The sequence below is a fragment of the Trachurus trachurus genome (genome assembly GCF_905171665.1).
Source record: "Trachurus trachurus genome assembly, chromosome: 13".
In the NCBI taxonomy this organism is placed as follows: Eukaryota; Metazoa; Chordata; class Actinopteri; order Carangiformes; family Carangidae; genus Trachurus; species Trachurus trachurus.
Window position 1 is genome coordinate 2,848,861 of NC_139892.1, and position 18,892 is coordinate 2,867,752.

Below are 18,892 nucleotides of genomic sequence, written 5' to 3' on the forward strand. Positions count from 1 at the left end.
TGTGAAAAAAACATGTTTGTGTTTGCAGAGGTCAGAACCACAGACTGAGAGCAGAGTCTTCAGGATCAATCTGTCAGTCCATGAAGAGTGACAAGTCCAAAGAGCGACCTATTGAGTTCAGACCTGGACTTAGACCTGGACCTTCAGACTCACAGTAAGAGATGGTTTCTACTGTAAACTGATCTGATGATGATTCAGTCATTAGACTCACGTGAAGGAAACAGAGAGAAACCAGGAACCAGATCCATCAGACTCTGAAGGTTCACAACAAACCTCAGAGACAAACATGCACACACACTCTGTCCATCAGACTGGTGAAGCACAGCGTCCTCATGTTCCTGTGTCATCAGCCTCAGTCAGTGTGAACGTTGCTGCACCAACACTTTAATGATCCACACGTCTGAGCCTTTAAACTGAAGTCACAGTAGAGATTAAAGCAGCTGATACACACAGACTTTTATTTTGAAAAGTCAGGGACCAGACAAGAGTGATCAATGTTTCCTGTGACTGTCTGAGCTTCTCCACAACATGTAGTGAAGCTCAGGTGGAGCTGCTTCAGTCTCCTCAACTCCAACACAGGTTGATTAGAGCCACACAGCAGTGTCTGGATGAGGAGCTCATTAGTTAAAGAGCTGATAGGACTCAGTCCAGAACCAACATCAAAGACATGATCAGAGGAAAACACCACCAACAGCTTCTCAATCATTTCATACATTTGGAGTAAAAACCAGACCAGACAACGCAGAACTGAAGAGACTCAAACTAACAGGGAGTTTGTTTTAGAGTCCAGATTTAAGGTCAACAGATAAACAGAGACAGAAACCAGACCAGTTCAGGACCAGGTCTTCATTCAGCACGTCTCTCTACACTCGTCTTCCTCTACTTTGTCTCTCTCTGCTCCTCTGCTTCCTGAAGCCCCGCCCCCTTGAGGTGGTCAACCAATCAGAGCTCAGATGTGGAGCTCTGACATGTTGTTGATCCAGAAATGTCTTGACAGGAGGAAGATGAGTGGTGTCTCTGTGGACCAGCAGCTGTCCTGGTGTGGTCTCTGTCAGGACGTCCTGAAGGATCCAGTCTCCACCAGCTGTGGACACTGGTTCTGCAGACAGTGCTTCACCTCAGACTGGGACCAGTCTGGTTCTCCAGGACCCCCCTCCTGTCCCCAGTGTGGACAAAGACCAAGAACCAGAGGTGGACTGCAGACAACCAATCAGAGCAGCTGTGGACAAAGTGAGACTGAACATCTGTCTGCTGATGTGGTCATTAGTGAAACCAGGACCTGTTGTTTTCTCCAGAGTCATTGTTCCATCACACAGCACTGACATTTAAGATGATGATTCAAACCTTCTCTTTGTTGTCTGTAGTTTTTCTGTAGCTGATGAAAATAATCTGATCAGATTGTCAGACTCTCTGTCTTCAGTCTGACTCTGTCTCTTCTCTCTCAGCAGATGGTGGTCTGCAGGAGGTTTTAGATCAACATAAGATCAGTCTGAGGAGCAGATGTGAACAAGTGACTGAAGGAACTGAGGGAACAGGAAGTGTAACCCTCCTCAACAGGATCTACACTGAGCTCTACATCACAGAGGGACAGAGTGAAGAGGTTAATACCCAACATGAGGTGAGACAGCTGGAGACAACGTCCAAGAAGAAGACCCTCCATGACACTCCAATCAAGTGCAACGACATCTTTAAAGACTTCCCTGTCCAACAGAGAGAGGATGTCTCTACGGTCTCACCTGGCCAACAGAGACCCATCAGAGTGGTTCTGACCAACGGCGTCGCTGGCGTTGGAAAAACCTTCTCGGTGCAGAAGTTCACTCTGGACTGGGCCGAGGGCTTGGAGAACCAAGATGTCCGTCTGCTGGTTCTGCTTTCCTTCAGGGAGCTGAACCTGATCAGAGATCAGCGGTTGAGTCTTCTCAGGCTGCTCCATGTTTTCCATCCAACATTACAGAAGGTCACAGCAGAGCAGCTGGCTGTCTGTAAACTTCTCTTCATCTTTGACAGCCTGGATGAAAGCCGACTGTCACTGGACTTCAACAACAGGGAGGTTGTGTCTGATGTCACACAGACGTCATCAGTCAACGTGCTGCTGACAAACCTCATCCAGGGGAATCTGCTTCCCTCGGCTCTGGTCTGGATCACCTCCAGACCTGCAGCAGCCAATCAGATCCCTCCTACATGTGTTGACAGGGTAACAGAGGTCAGAGGCTTCACTGACGCCCAGATGGAGGAGTACTTCAGGAGGAGGTCCAGTGATGAAGATCTGTCCAGAAGAATCATCTCACACATCAAGACGTCCAGGACCCTCCACATCATGTGTCAAGTCCCAGTCTTCTGCTGGATCAGTGCTACAGTTCTGGAGCACATGTTGACCACAGACCAGAGAGGAGAGCTGCCCAAGACCACCACTGACCTGTTCTCACACTTCCTGCTGGTCCAGACAAAGAGGAAGAAGAACAAGTACGGTGAAGGACATGAGACGAGTCCACAGGAGCTGATGGAGGCCGACAGGGAAGTTCTTCTGAAGCTGGGGAGGCTGGCGTTTGAACAGCTGGAGAAAGGAAACATAATGTTCTACCAAGAAGACCTGGAGCAGTGTGGTCTGGATGTCACAGAGGCCTTGGTGAACTCAGGACTCTGTACTGAGATCTTCAAAAGAGAGAGTGTGATCTTCCAGAAAACAGTCTACTGCTTTGTTCATCTGAGTGTTCAGGAGTTTCTGGCTGCAGTCTACATGTTCCACTGTTTCACTAAGAGGAACACACAGGTCCTGGAGAACTTCCTGGAAGAACAAGTCGAGGAACATGATAACAGTGACTTGTCTTCAGAAGACGAAGAAGAAGACAGTCAATTTTCTGATAGTGGTAGAGATTTAACCCTGGATGACTTCCTGAAGAGAGTCTTGGAGAAATCCCTCCGTAGTAGAAACGGTCACCTGGACCTGTTTGTTCGCTTCCTTCATGGCCTCTCTCTGGAGTCCAACCAGAGGCTGTTCGGAGGTCTGCTGGGTCAGACAGACAACAGTCCAGGAACCATCCAGAGAACCATCAACAACCTGAAGGAGATGAAGAGTTATGGAATCCCTCCTGACAGAAACATCAACATCTTCCACTGTCTGACGGAGATGAAGGACCAGTCAGTTCATCAGCAGATCCAACAGTTCCTCAAGTCAGAGAACAGATCAGAGGAACTCTCTGAGATCCAGTGTTCAGCTCTGGCCTACATGCTGCAGATGTCAGATCAGGTTCTGGACCAGTTGGACCTGGAGAAGTACAACACAACATGTCAGGGACGGCTGAGACTGATCCCAGCGGTGAGGAACTGCAGGAAGGCTGGGTGAGTCCAGACATGATCAATATAATTATTGATCAGTAGTTTAGATCAGTAGTTCACATAAACAGAGTTTTATTTATTTTCATTATTCTTTGTTTGACTTTGAAAACATTAGGTAAGGGATAATATAGAGTGAGCAGGCTTTGCTTCAGGGTCCCGTCCATCCTGTGAGAGTGATGAGGATCATTGTCCTGTCAAATTCAGTCAGAGAAGATGAGCTGAAGCTCAGATGTTCATCACATCATCACATCCTGTCATCAGATGCATCAACTGTGTTTTTACTGCAGCTTTCATCTGATTTCATTCTGACACATTTGATATTTTCTCTCTTCACAGACTTGTTGGTTGTTTTCTCTCAGAGAGTCACTGTGAAGTTGTGGCCTCAGCTCTGAAGTCCAACCCCTCCCACCTGACAGAACTGGACCTGAGTAACAACAAACTGAGTGACTCATCAGTGAAGGTTCTGTGTGCTGGACTGGAGAGTCCAAACTGTAGACTGGAGACTCTGAGGTGAGTTCACTGACTGGACCTGTTGGACTTTTGTCTGTGTTCAGTTCAAATGTGTGAAGTTCAGTTTGAAGCAGCGACTGATTGTGACTCCATGTTACTGCAGCTGGTAGAAGGTGAAGGGTCAGAGGTCACTCAGAGGTCAGTGTGATGATGATGATGATAGATGTGAGTTTTCCCTCTTTGCTTGGTTCAGGGTCAAAGGTCAAAGCAGCTTCCCAGTGTGAGATGTCAGTCAGAGAGTCAGAGAACAGTGTTGGTTTGATGATCCCACTGTGGAGACACTGAGGCTCATGAACATCAACACTGGGCTCCACAGGAAGGAAGCTTCAGCTCATGGTCACATGACATTAAAGGAGTTTACTTCCTGTCCACAGTGTCTGTGAAGCAGCCTCTGGTCACATGACTCCACTGTCAGTGAGGGGTCAGAGGTCAGCTTCAGACAGTGGACAGTTTCTCCTGAGCCACTGTGACTGTGTCCACATCCTCTGGACCTGAAGCTTGTTCAGCTCTGAACAGATGATGAGACACTGAACGCTGTCAACAAGGAGCTTTGTCCTCAACTCACTGCTTTTATTCTTTATTCAGATTGGAGAACTGCAGGTTGTCAGAGATCAGCTGTTCTTCTCTGGGCTCAGCTCTGAAGTCCAACCCCTCCCACCTGAGACTCCTGGACCTGGGCCTCAACAAGCTGCAGGATTCAGGAGTGAAGGATCTGAGTGGTTTTCTGGAGAGTCCAGACTGTAGACTGGAGACTCTGAGGTCAGACTCAGTTTTATTTCTGTGCTCAGATGAATGTGATGTGAAAGTTGTGTTGATACTGAGCTGCAGACAAGAGGCGGATATTCTACTGATCCACACTGAGGCTGTAGGTGTGTGTGTGTGTGTGTGTGTGTGTGTGTGTGTGTGTGTGTGTGTGTGTGTGTGTGTGTGTGTGTGTGTGTGTGTGTGTGTGTGTGTGTGTGTGTGTGTGTGTGTGTGTGTGTGTGTGTGTGTGTGTGTGTGTGTAAGTAAAAGTGTCTAAATGTCAGAGAGAGAGCAGGGTAAAACTTGCTAACTGTTAGTCACCGTAGCTCAGGCGTTGGTCTCCCTTCTGTTTTTCTTCAGATGAAAGCTCATTAAGGTGTTCACCTCTCCAGTGGAGCCATCACTGCACTTTAATTAGCTGCAAAACTGCTGGAGGCTAAAAAGCCAGGGACATGGTGCAGTTAAGTTAAGAGGCAGCGTAGCGTTGTGCCTTTTCACCTCCATGTGAACTCTCTGTGAGAACTTACTGCACATGTGCAAACAGCCACATACACAGCGTACTGACAGAAGAGGCAGAGCAGCTCTGGGCCTTTGCTCTGTAATACTGCACATGGCTGAGTGGTTTGTGCAGCTGCTGCCTGGACAGAAGCTAGCTCTGTTTAGTGGCTTAGACCATGAAAATCACCTAATTCTGACAATCTGAACTTGTAGTAAAGTTATCTGAAAGTCAGCAGTCTTGCTCTACCCTGTTATATGGTACGGTAAGCTGACTACAAACCAGTACTGCCGCCTAGCGGTCAAACATGTAATAACATCCAATCATAACATCCCCCCTTTTCTAAGGTAAAATGCATTAACATGAATCATCACATTAGCTGTGTCAGTTATTTTAACCATTTCTCATTAGTTTCAAACTTTCCGGTGGTTTTAAATCCATGTCGCCCATTCGAGTTTACTCCTGGTACCATGTCATGTTCCAAGGATGAGGCCGTGTTGATAGCAAGTAACTTAGTTTTAATGTCTCACGTTCTCAATAACATACATGTGGCTCCATGCAGTCTTGCTATACCCCGAGACTGTTTTTTTTTAGGATAATTAATTAAGTAAAAAAAAAAAAGCCCAAGTACTTCCACACAACCGACACGGCGCCTCTTTTTGGTATAAGTTCCTCTGTGTCTGTGACATTTTCTCCGTGCATGTTATTCACCGCTCAACCCAGGCATGCAGCTTGTTTGGTACAACTGCAAAACAGTCTCCCTCTCAAACAATGTCCCGCAGTGCGACGTTCCGCCGCTCTGTGTTCCCAACGTTTTGTACGCTACACACTCACCGGTATTGGGGTATATGAAAAATTCATATCATAAAAAAAAAAATCACCGGTATTCGGTATGAACCGGTATACCGCCCAGCACTAAATGTAGAGTGACCAAATGTCCTCTTTTACCCGCACATGTCCACTTTTTACGCCCTGTCCGGGGTGTCCGGGTGGGTTTTATAAATTCATGAAAATGTCCGGTTTTCAATGTTTTTCATGGGATCTATAAACATATTTGACTGGCGCTTTGCACAGAATAATACTCTGGTATTTTGTTGCGTCTCTGACGTAATTCCCGAGAGGCTGCCTCTGTATGTGCAGCTCTACGATGCGCTCATTCAAAGGGAGCAGACTTTGGAGCAGCGTTGCCTCTGCTCACAAAATGCCGAAGCACAAGTGCAGCTTTTCTATGGCCCACTGTAGAGTCAGGAAGTCAGTTTCCGAGGGGCCACGATTCGCGGTGTTTTATTTTGAAGAGTCAGGGACCAGATTCTCTCGTGTGTCTTTGTTTGACCCAGCTTGACGCGATTGCTCGCGGTAAATACACCAGATGAAACGATCGCTGCAGGGCGCGTCTGGTGTGTGTGAACGACACATTATTAGCTGGCCGGTGTGTCCCCGGCCGGCTAATAATGTATAGTGGGCTGATATACAAGACAAAAAACTATCAATGACTGCGTTTACATGCACTTCAGTACCCCGGTTTTAATCGTTTTTTTTAAGTACCCCGTGTTTTGATCAAATTCGGGGTATGGTGTTTACATGGACTTAGAGAAACCCGGTTATTCAGTATCCCTGTATACATGATAAATACAGTATCCCGGTTTCTGATTACTGCGTCTTACGTGCGTATGTGTGTTTCATTCATGTTTATTGTTTACAACAGGAAGCGCAACTACTAGGAAATATAGGTCCGAAAATTTACAAATTAAAAATGCTGCCATGTTATAGCTATAACTTAATAAAAGAAAGGTAAATTCAATGCAGACTGATCGGTTCATTATAAAACATGCTTTTATTGATGTAAAAGTGGTGATTTCTGTACACACGTTAGGCTACAGAGCCTCCAGGCAGCACTGCTCCTCCAATACACACATGAAGCTTCACTTTTACTTCAAATAAACTAATGCGACTGCCACAATTGTTAGATTTCATCAATGAAACCAGCGTTTATCTCCTAAAAAGAATATAACCAGCCGGCAGTAAACATCTAAAAACCTACGGGTAAGTTAATCAGCGATGGTTTTCTCCACCGAGGTGACGGAGTAGCCTGGCCGGCGAGCACGTCAGGAGACGGGGTTGCTGTCTCTGTGATGTCCCGGTCACAGCTCACACAGATGGAGCTTCACTGCTCCGAAAAACGTTGTAGCAAACTTGTACACAGCCGTCATGTGGATAAACCGGCCACACATTGGAGATCTAAACAGTAACTTTCTCGCATGAAAACATATTAAAACTTAATAGTCTCCTCGTCGCTCCAGAATGCGCTCTTGCTCTCTTACTGTGTTTACATGCTCCAGTATCCTGATTTCTTTCGGAGTTCTCCAGGCAGCAAAATCTGGTTTCTCAAAATCGGGATATGAGCTTATCCCGATTTCTGGAATCGGGAAATGGTGTTTACATGCGCAAACACAAAATCGGGGTACTTAAAAAACCCGATTGAAATCGGGGTACTGAAGTGCATGTAAACGCAGTCAATGTGCTCACCCTCCTGGATTCGATCCCAGATCACAACTGTACTACCATGATTACTCGGTTTTTCATGGGGGACGTGAGTGAGGCGTTTCTGCTCTGTCACTGCATTGGTGGAGCAGTCTGTCAGTCTCGCATGGCCGATTGACAGGACGATATGTCATTGGACTATAAGATTATTCAGCAACCAATAAACTGAGAAGGTTATTACCAAATCCCGCTTTCTGTCTTCAGAGTTTCAGAACTTTTTCACAGAGAACACTGCCAAATTTGAAACTCTGAAAGTGTGTTGTTGAAACACTGGAAAAACAGTGCTGTAGTTGTAAAGAAGTTAAAGAAAGAGACAAAGATTTGGAATTCATTTTCAAATACAAAATAATGTTTTCAGACAATTTAATTTTTTTCCAGCCTGCCAAAACACTATTTACGCCTTCCAAATTTCCAAATCAGAGATTCGCCCTTTCAAAACTCAGGTTTCAACATCTCAACACTTTTTTCTAAATATATTCACACCAGTTTTCAGATCTCAATTTTACAAGGTTTCAAAACGGGATAACAAAATTATACTGTGGGAGAATTGTGCCAAATTTTGAACTCTGAAAGTGTGTTGTTGAAACACTGTAAAAACAGTGCTGTAGTTGTAAAGAAGTGAAAGAAACACTGCAGAGATTTGAAATGAAAATTCAAATACAAAATAATGTTTTCAGAGATTTGAATTTTTATTTCAGCCTTTCAAAACACTATTTACACCTACAAATCTTTTGTACGTTTTCAAACACAGGTTTTCAAGCTTTCAACATTTTTTCTTTCAGTTTTGCTTGATGGCAGGGTTTTAGCTCTATACTTTTCCAGGGGTGGACTGGACATCTGTGTGTTCTGGAGAAGAACGGCCTGTAGCCCAGGACGGCCGGAGGCTGACACGTAGTCACTGTTTCCCTCCTGTTTTTTCTTTTTATAAATACCCGACAACCGTGTTTATCTGTGATCAGGGCCAGCCCAAGCCTCCATGGGGCTCTATTATTGCCAATAATACTGATTATTGATCATTTACACACCTAACTACTACAAACTAATTAAAAATGTTCTAATCTGTCGTTACGGATCATCATCATAGCCTGTAATTTCTTACTACTAAAAGTAACAAAATAAACCAATAGCCAATGCATTTGCTGTAAACATGTCATCATTTCTTTTTGGTTTTAAACAAACTGCAACACCAATGTGAAACAACAACTTAAAGTGCAACCACAACAATTAAAGGGATAGTTTGGGTCTTTTGACATGAATCTATATGGCATCCCCATCAGCAGTTACGTGCTGTGACAGTGACTTTCCCCGGACTGCGTCCCGTCAGCAGAGTTCCGGTCTGGTTTTGGTGTTGACTAATGTAGTCCGGCTAGTTGGCTGGGGTCACGAAAATGAAGCGTTTTGCTTCTCAAAACAATATGCGTTCAAAAGAGTGATACATTTGCATCACAAAACCGTTGTCCACGAAAAAGTCTGACCTCACAATCACTGGGCGCTATTTTCTCTCCCTGCGTATCACTGCGCGCTGCCGCCTGTAGACGGCTGTGCGCGTTTCTATCAGCTGTTTCACGGAGTTTACTGCTCGGATAGTTCACGTAAACATATCTGACTATGACACAAGTGATGAAGCCATCCCTTGTTTTAGCACAGAGCAAAACCTTTATGAACCTGATGTGATGCTGAACTTCGTCAGATGGAGTTAAAGTCCCCCTCCCATGAAAATTGTGTTTTTCGTGCTTTTCACATGAGGAGTTCTTTTCCAAAACGCTATAAATCCATTTTAATAGTTTTCAAGAAAATGACATTTTTTACCTAGACCCACCCATTTTGGTAATATTCAATTTATCCTGTTATAATGATTTGTTGGGTCAGTCTGAACATGTTGAACAATGAATATTAAATAAAACAACAATATTGTTGATTATAAATTCAAAGTTTATTTTTTTTTTTTTTCAAAACGCTATAAATCCACTTTTTTTTTAAAGAAACTGATGGTTTATGCAAGAGAAACAAGAGAAAATGCAACACATTATATAAGGGACTCATACTTAAACTGTATATAAATCAAATAAGTGCAAATGCATAAAATAAATAAAAGCCAAATAATAATATAAACTAAATAGTAATTAATTACATGTTTCAATATTGTCCACCACAAAAAGATCATTTAAAAATAGCATACAAAACCATTAATTAAATACAACAATATAAAAAATACATTTAAATACATTACTTAATAACACATTTAGGCTAATAGACATTTAGTGCTGAACCTGTAAAGTAATGATAGTAATGATAACAATCTTCAATAGGCAAGTTAATTATTAATACATTCAAAGTCATTTTTTTAGTAAAGTGTCTAACGTGTAACAAGTAAACATACAGTATGTCTGAATAATTAAAAAAATTCATTCATCAACACATTCATTAAGTCATTCAGTAAAATGTAAATCGTAAAAAGTAGGACCAATGTCCGCTATTATACAAGTCACGTGTGTGAGATGTACTTTGAGTGTGTGAGGACAGAGAGAGATAGTGAGACAGTCAGTGTGTGTGTGTGAGAGAGAGACAGAGCGAGACCTTCACACTTTAGTATAAAAAGTAATGATAAAAATGATAACAATAAAGGCAAGTCATTCAGTTATACATTCAAAGTAGTTTTAGTCAATCCAAAAACAAGTAGGACCAATTTGTCCACCACAAAAAAACTATTTATATTCAAGTCATAGGACCATTGTGAGGTGTGGTTTGAGTGTGTGAGAGGACAGAGAGAGAGAGACAGAGAGACAGAGACAGAAAGAGTGTGTGAGCGTGTGTGTGCGTGTGTGTGTGTGAGAGACTACTGATGCAGGCCAGATTACTCTTCATCACTTAGGCCTGCATTGTCAGTGACCTGACCGAGTGCATCATCATAATAAGCCTGCACGACATCAGAGACACCTATTGCTCCTAACAGTGACAGCACATCGCGCTTCTTTGCGGCCTTCACAGAGGTCTGCTTTGGAAGAACCACTGGCTTCAGGTTAGCCCACCGCTTGCCCTGCTTTAACACACTGTGGAAACAATACTCGCCATTGTACGATGTCTTACAGCCAACCTTGTTGGTGCTCAGGTCGAGCATGCGTGCCTCACTGATTTTAAAGCCCCTCTGAGCCTTGACACACTCCTTTGTGGCTGACCTATAATCATATGCCTCCCAGTCTTTGCCATAGACATGGACATGGCCGAATTGCTCCAGGATGGTGTGGTATTCCTGAGGTAGTAGAATTGTGTCCATTTTCTTGATCTTCTGCTCAATTCTGCCGAAGACACGGTCAGCAGGGAGGTAACTGTGGCCCCGTACAGGAAAGGTGTGCTCAATGCCCAGGTTTGGAAATAGCTGCCTAAGTTGCATGAGCATGGACACCATGCTCATGTTTTTGTTCTGCCCATAACAAGAGTCACTGAACAGCCGAAGCCCTCTCGAACTGCTAACTCTGTCCTGAAGTTGAACCTTGAGGCAGTCACACAGCGCAGACGCGATCATATTGCTGTCCTTTCTATTTTCGTTCTCCTGCCACACATACAGATGGACGTCATCTTTTACTTGCATACTGTTCTCTCCATTATGCACAACGACACCAAACAGGTAGAGGTACAGCTGCCGCGAGTAATAGGCCTGCCCTACTGGGGTTTTTGGAAGGACCATGTTTTGCATCATATCAAAACAGAGGGTCAAATGATCTTCTGCAACCCTGCCTAACATGTCATAAAACACGCGTGCTCTGCGGCGATGCAACATGAAGAATGCAGATTCCCTCCTCTTCTCCGTCTCGGTTAGGTTTGGATCGGTAAACCTGATTTTGTACTTGGTACAATCGGAGCATGCATCTGAAGCAGGGTGACCAAAGCCAAGGTTGAAATTTTGTGAGAAGACAGAGTAGTAGAGGGAGTAGCTGGTGTGCTCATGGTTCTGAGCCTCAAAGAGCTCATGCATCTTTCGCACATTCAAGTCACTGGGGAGATACTTGCGGCCCGGTGCTCCTCTCCGCCCATAATGGCTGGCCCTGCAGGTGAAAGACTTGATGTGCTCAACAATGAGCTCCCTTCTCTGTGCCTGCTCCTCACTGTGCCGTGCACCACCTCTTCTCTCTGGGCGAGCCTCTGCAGTCTGAGCATAATATTGCGCCACCCGGGACACACGGTCCTTGCTGATGCCTGTGAAAGTAAATTATTATTAGATCGTCACATACATTGTTTGGAGCCAGTATTAAATAAATAGAAACTACACACAACTATAACTACACATTACTCCTTCCCCCATTCCAGTTTTCTCTTTAGCAGTGGTTAGGAACCTCTTTTCCTTAACATATCACCTTATACAGCTCTATCTCTCTCTCCCTTTCTCTCTCTCTTTTTACAGACAACCTACAGTCTCTGGTGATACAGATGCCTATGTGATACAGTTTGTTTGTTTAACCTCAAAGCCATCAACACACACACACACACACACACACACACACACACACACACACACACACACACACACACACACACACACACACACACACACACACACACACACACACACACACACACACACACACACACACACACACACACACACTTCCCTAGCCCTGTTCTAAAGGAATGACACCAGTAGACTAGTATAGCACTGTCACGTTAGCATGCTTGTTTACAGCAAAATCTTCGTCACAATGGAGAAACCTACAAGATGAGATATTTCATTCTTAAACTTAAGTTGTACTCACCAAAAACTTTGATGAAGGTCGCCTTACAAACAGGCACCTTCTCCGGGTGGTTGTTACACAAGAGCCGGTACTTCACTGTCACACTCCGGTTCTTGTGTTTGTTAACGTCCTGGACCTTCGGACGTTTCCTTTTGACATGGCTGATGTCCAGGAGATCAAGTATTGCCCTGTCCTGTGCTACTTTGTCAGGGTTTTTATAAAACAAATCAAAATTCCTCATCAGGTCCTCCGGCGACAGCTTCTCGGCCTGACAGAAACTTTCCGCTGTGGCTTTGTGCTGACATCCGACTGTCGGGAATAACGCCCCGCCGGAGTGACGAGCCTTCTTCTCTTGGTTTTTTTTGTGGCTTTCTCTGTCCAGTCGGCGTTTTCGACCCCTCGGTGTCGGCCTCACTGGCTCTTCAAGGCCATCAAAATTGTTTAAAGAGCTCATTTTCGGAAAGACTGAATCAGAGCGATATCGCTCTGGACTGAATGAAAACAAACACCGGCTCAGAGCACCGCCATGTTGGATTGCGTAGAGCGCTAATCGAATTCTGATTGGTCGAGAGAGGACATATCGCGTTTAGGCTAAAAATAGGTTTGGCGCTTATCGCGGTTTGGAGGGGAACTGCATCTTGCAGTGCCTTTTAAACAGGGAAATGTAGCGATTTGACGTGATACGTTGATGGAGCAGTGAATAGGCTCACTACACAACAAAATGGCGTGACAAACTCATTTTTTTTAAAATTGGCGTTTATCGCGTTTTGGAAAAGAGCTCCTCACATGTTCCTGCGGCATTTCTCTGATGTTAGAGGACATAGCAGCAGAAAAGGAAGTGCAACATTGCATTTCTGAGTTTTTCTGCCTTCAAATTGCCGTGAACCAATGGCAGACGCAAACTGGCAGTTTCAGGGAGACTGGGGTTGACGCGTCACAACCCCAGGGGAGGGCACTAGTGTTACAAGCTCTCGCCCCGCTCTGCATCTGGCTCAGAGGTGAAAGGCTTGGCAGCTCGGTGTAGCTGTAGCAGAGCAGCGCAGTCTCCGCCCACCCTCCAGAGGTGCATTGCTAATGAGCTGCTGGTGCTGTGCAGAAGAAGAGCCCTGAGAAATGGCACAGGTTTTGTGATTTTGGCTAAAAACTTCATCATCACAATTTAAAGACCACAGAGAATGTTTTAAAATAACCAAAAAGGGTCGCGGGAGGGGGACTTTAAAACGGGCAGAGAGAGAGAGGAGGGACAGGCGACAAGCTGAAGTTAGACCACAGCTGTAGCTGTGAGAGACAGGGTGACCGGGTGATGTCTATGGCTCTAACTCCATCTGACGGAGTTCAGCATCACATAGCCTATTCAGGTTTGCTCTGTGCTAAAACAGGGGATGGCTTCATCACTTGTGTCATAGTCAGATATGTTTATGTGAACTATCCGAGCAACTGTGATCCGCAGGGAGAGAAAATAGTGCCTAGCGATTGTGAGGTCTGACTTTTTCGTGGACAACTCTTTTGAATGCATATTGTTTTGAGAAGCAAAACGCTTCATTTTCACGATCGGTTTATTTTGTTGATTCTATGTCGGACTTCCTGTCGCTGTGGAACGTCCACTGAGTGGCAAAAAGTCGACTGGCAGAGCTGCCAAAGTTTAAAAACGACACAAGTAACTAAGCGATTTTCTCTGAGCCCATACAAGTCTGACATGTCTAGCTTTGCCAGCATGTAAAGCATACATGACCTAACAGAGCTGCTAAAAATCTTGAGGATACATCTCACTTTGACCGAGTTACATTCAAGATCCTGTTCTCAATGACGGAAAGTAAATCCACTGCAGCGGTCATTTTTTTTCGATCAGCTGTGTTTACATCTACAATCTCGTCCCACTGCACAGTGAGTCTGTCAGTCACTCTGCAGGTACCGTGGTCACACTGCGTGTTACAGGATTGTCAGTGTCCGTGCAGCAGACGCTTTTGGGGAGCTGGTTGTCGATTCCTCCTGACATCAATTTGTTTTGATATAAGATATTTTATCCAGTTTATCCGCCAGCACGTTGAGGGAGGTTTGCTTTGCCACTCAGTCCGAACGAAAGGGGCGTTGCCCAGGGCAATGTGACGTAAATGCGTACCCTCTATAGTGAAACATCCAAAGTCAGCATCCCATAATAAGCAGGTGTGTGTGTGTATGCTGGTTTCTGTTTTTTCTGTCTCTGAGCTTCTTTCAATATGTGTTTCTACAGGTTAGTTGTCATGATAACAGAGTTCAGCCTCACATGTCTGTTGTCTTGAGCATCGTCAGTAAATCTCTGAGTTTGTATGGATGGAGCCACAGGTGGAGCTGACAGGTGAAGAGGCGGAGTCAGCAGCAGCTTCTCATGAATATTAATGAGCTGTTTTCTGAGCTGCTCTGAACAGATGATGAGACACTGAACGCTGTCAACAAGGAGCTTTGTCCTCAACTCACTGCTTTTATTCTTTATTCAGATTGAAGGAGTGCAGTTTGTCAGACACCAGCTGTTCTTCTCTGGTCTCAGCTCTGAAGTCCAACCCCTCCCACCTGAGAGAACTGGACCTGACTGGAAACAAGAACCTGCAGGATTCAGGAGTGAAGGATCTGAGTGGTTTTCTGGAGAGTCCAGACTGTAGACTGGAGACTCTGAGGTCAGTTCACTGTTACTGTTGTAGATCTTAGATCTTTGATCCACAACTGAACCTGATTGATCTTCACTCAGAACTTGAATCATTGACTTTGGTGTCATGAAGGAAGGACGTTTGAAATAGTTGTTGTCTCATGTTTCCACTTGTTCTTCTCTCACACTGACAATAGGTGCGTTTCCATCAGCTGTTTAGATGCGCATCGAGATGTATCGCATCGGAAAATGATGATGGAAACGCCGTGATTCGCATTAAAATCCCCTGATTCGCACAAACTGAAATACGCTCGCTATGGCCGGGTTTTGGTTGATTCTAATGGGATGGAAACAGCTGTATGCGAATCAAGTGTGACGTAGCGCACCGTCACCCCGTCTACTCCCGTGTTTGCAGTTCACTCACAAGACAACATCAGGGTTTCCGCTGTCACACAACAATTAATTAATTAGCCTAATTGTGGCACCGCCACGGCAAAATAAAAGCCCCCATACACCTTCATAATGATGTTACTGCACTTCTTCATAGTTCCCCCTCAGTAAAAACGAAACGCCTATCAACCAGCGCATCCAGCGTTTATCATTAATAAAGTCTGTGGCAGCCGCGACTCTCTCTCTCACACACACACACACACGGACAGGTCGCGTTATGAAGGTAATAAACATATGCGCTAAATCGCGCTAATGTGTTCAAATCAGACCGTCCGTCCGTCTGTCCGTCCGTCCGGGGGGGGGGGTGCAAAGTCCGTAGATGGAAACACACACGATTCGAATTTCTTTTAATGCGCATTTCCCAGTAATTCGAATCACTAATGACTCTTCACTTTCAGCTCATTTCACTCAGTCTGATCAATAATCAATGATCTGATTGCTTCAGGTGTGTTATGTCTGAGTGATCTTCATTTCATCTTCTTCTTTTATTCTTTATTCAGATTGTGGGGCTGCAGGTTGTCAGAGATCAGCTGTTCTTCTCTGGTCTCAGCTCTGAAGTCCAACCCCTCCCACCTGAGCCTCCTGCAGCTGAAAGAAAGAAACTACATGTTTAGACTCAACAACAACAAAAAAACATTATGTTACAGTTTCCATTAGCCTTTCGTAGTTATGACAACTTAAATTGAAATTACATTGAACCAACAAACAACATTACATTGGGGGAATTAGCTTTACCTCTTCAGTCAAAAATTATTTTAATTACCTCTTAATAATTCTAAGCCTAAGGGCAAGTTTTTAAGTTGATAACTCAAAAAATTTAGTTGCTCCAACTAGTTTTACCATGTTATCTAGTTAATTACTACAACAATGTACACACCTTTTTAAGTAGCAAAAAACGTCAGTAATTGCACTGACACCGACGCAAATCTTGCAAGATTTGGACGGACCAGGAAGAGGAGCTTCCGCTACAAACAAGCTTGAAATATAGACTTATTTAATTTTTTTCGGAACAATTTCGCATTTCAGGGCTTCAATACAAGATGGACATTACATACGAGCAGCTTGGAGGTATTTGGAAGTTTTTTTGTGTGTCTTTTTGTTACAAAGACAGTTGGTATCCATTTGCAACCGTTATATGGACATGCAGTGCTGCACGGAGCCCTGCTGTAACTCAGAGAAGCCACATAGTCCAGTAATTTTAGGCCAAAAAAGGGGTCAACGTTAAACAAATTGCTCAACTCAACTGATTTTGTATCCTCAACATGTCCTGAGTGAGGGAAAAAAAGCCCAACCGACAAGTTGACCACTTTAAATTTCAAGATGACTGCAATATTTCAAGACAGCCACATCCTTAGTAGAGCAGGTATGACATGCTCCATCTCTATTAATGCTCATGGGTAGCCTAAATTGGTTCCATTCCTTCAGTTTTTTAACTGTAATATCATATTACAGTTAAAAAATGTCTTGTTCAATCTTGTTAACATATTATATGTTAACAAGATTGAACAAGACATTTTCACCTGCTCTACCCAATGTTTAGATCAGGTGTTGTATGTATGTATGCAAATTAGCCATTCGTAATTGGATTATGCACTGTTGGCTCATGTCATACCTGCTCTACTAAGGATGTGGCTGTGTTGAAAAATTGCAGTCATCTTGAAATTTAAAGTGGTCAACTTGTCAGTTGACCGATGGAGTCAACTCATTCCAATTTTCATGCCGGTACCACCACAGCAACTTCATATGTACATGTGCCGTCAAAATGGTGGAATTTATGCAGATTTATGCAAATTTGCCCATGTTAACAAAGAATTTCAAAAAACTTGTAATACATTTTTTGTTTGTCTTAATATAAGTAATCAACTCAGTAATTTTCATGGAGATATCTAAAGGTTAAAAATTTTGACCTATACATGTGAAAATTTTTTTTTATATGCGTATAAATGGGATATGTTTGGGTGTTTTTCGAAACTTTACCCTAATGGGATTCTTCGGGGCTTTTTTTCCCTCAATCAGGACATGCTGAGGATACAAAATCAGTTGAGTTTGCTTCTGTTGCAATTTGTTTAACCTCTTCTCATAAAATGACTGGACTAACAGAGGACTCTGAAACTTCTCCCAGCCCTTAGTTGACATGAGGTTGAGTAGATAATGAGTGAAATTTCAATTTTGAGTGAACTATCCCTTTAAAGCCCAGGAAATTAGGCTCCGACCCACGTGCCAAGGGGACCTTGTGTCTTCTTAGGTCCAGGAACAGAGAAGCTCGGGCAAGCTCTCTGACATATTTATCATCATTGTTCAGCATATTCTGCAGGTGGGAAAGCCCCCTTTCATGGGCTCAAGACCAGTCTCAAGAACTACAAGTCTAACACACACACACACACACACACACACACACACACACACACACACACACACACACACACACACACACACACACACACACACACACACACAAATCATAGTATAAGAAATCATAATGGTAAGATCCATACCTCTTTAGCAGGTCTTCTTGCAGGGAGTAAGGTGTATGCTTTCAGCTTCTGTGGAAGACAAATATTCCATAGATATTAGTGCTAAAATTGCCATTCATGTCACAAACTCATGTATTTTCACATGTCAACTGTACATGGTAGATATTCCCCACAATGACCATGGCACAACCTGCAATGCTTTAGCAACCCTGTCTTTGTACAGGATTTACATGTACACAGTTTCACAGCCCTCACAGAAATGTCCACAGTTTGATCAAACAACAATTTGCCTACAGTGGAAAAATTCAGCCATCTATGTGAATGAACAAATGATATGAAATTAGATAACATTACGTAGCTTAATATGGCCACATGGTGAAACAAGCAAAACTTGAATAAGGCTTTTCTCATTGACTCTCTTGCTCAGCACATATCTCAATGAAACGTAATGAAAGACGTGCAAATTCATTATTTTCGTAGAACTGTTACATGTAAAGGAAATAATACTCACCATGAAATGTTTATATTGAGTTTCTTCAGTTAATACACCGTCTTGCTATCGGAACTGGTCCAGGCATGTTATGTGGGTGGGAACTTGAAATTGTAACGTCATTGTGGAAAATTAAGTTATCAAGCCAACTTAGTTAAGTAAGAACAACTTGAATTTGGTTTTAAAGCCATTAAAAATGAAATTTGAGTTTAAATCCCATGCAAAATTAAGTTGATGTAATTACCAACATTATTATTTGAACACGACTTATAAAATAAAGTTTTCAACTCAGAAGGTTGCTTTTAACTTGTGTCCATGTATTAAATCAAGTGGTGGTAAAAGCTCCTCTGAGCTCTTCATCTCTGCAGCAGCTTCATGATCTTGTGAAGAGTCCAGACTTTCGACTGGAGACTCTGGAGTGAGTCTGATCTGTATCTGTTTCCACAGCTGATGACTGCAGGAGTGAAATAAAGTGAAGTGCAGCAGGTGAACCTGTCAGGATGT

At 43.6% G+C, this 18,892-nt stretch overlaps 1 protein-coding gene across 1 annotated transcript in view; it reads left to right on the forward strand.

The window, feature by feature from the left end:
* The window catches only part of LOC310995741 (NACHT, LRR and PYD domains-containing protein 12-like), a gene marked incomplete at its 3' end in the record, with an annotated part of 91,398 nt that extends 75,317 nt beyond the window's left edge, over positions 1-16,081 (forward strand). Inside the window, exons 10-11 of the mRNA XM_083984864.1 lie at positions 4,432-4,605; positions 15,925-16,081. Coding sequence (XP_083840990.1) covers positions 4,432-4,605; positions 15,925-16,081 — 331 coding nt within the window. The remainder of the gene's footprint in view (positions 1-4,431; positions 4,606-15,924) is intronic.
* Positions 16,082-18,892: the final 2,811 nt, after the last annotated feature.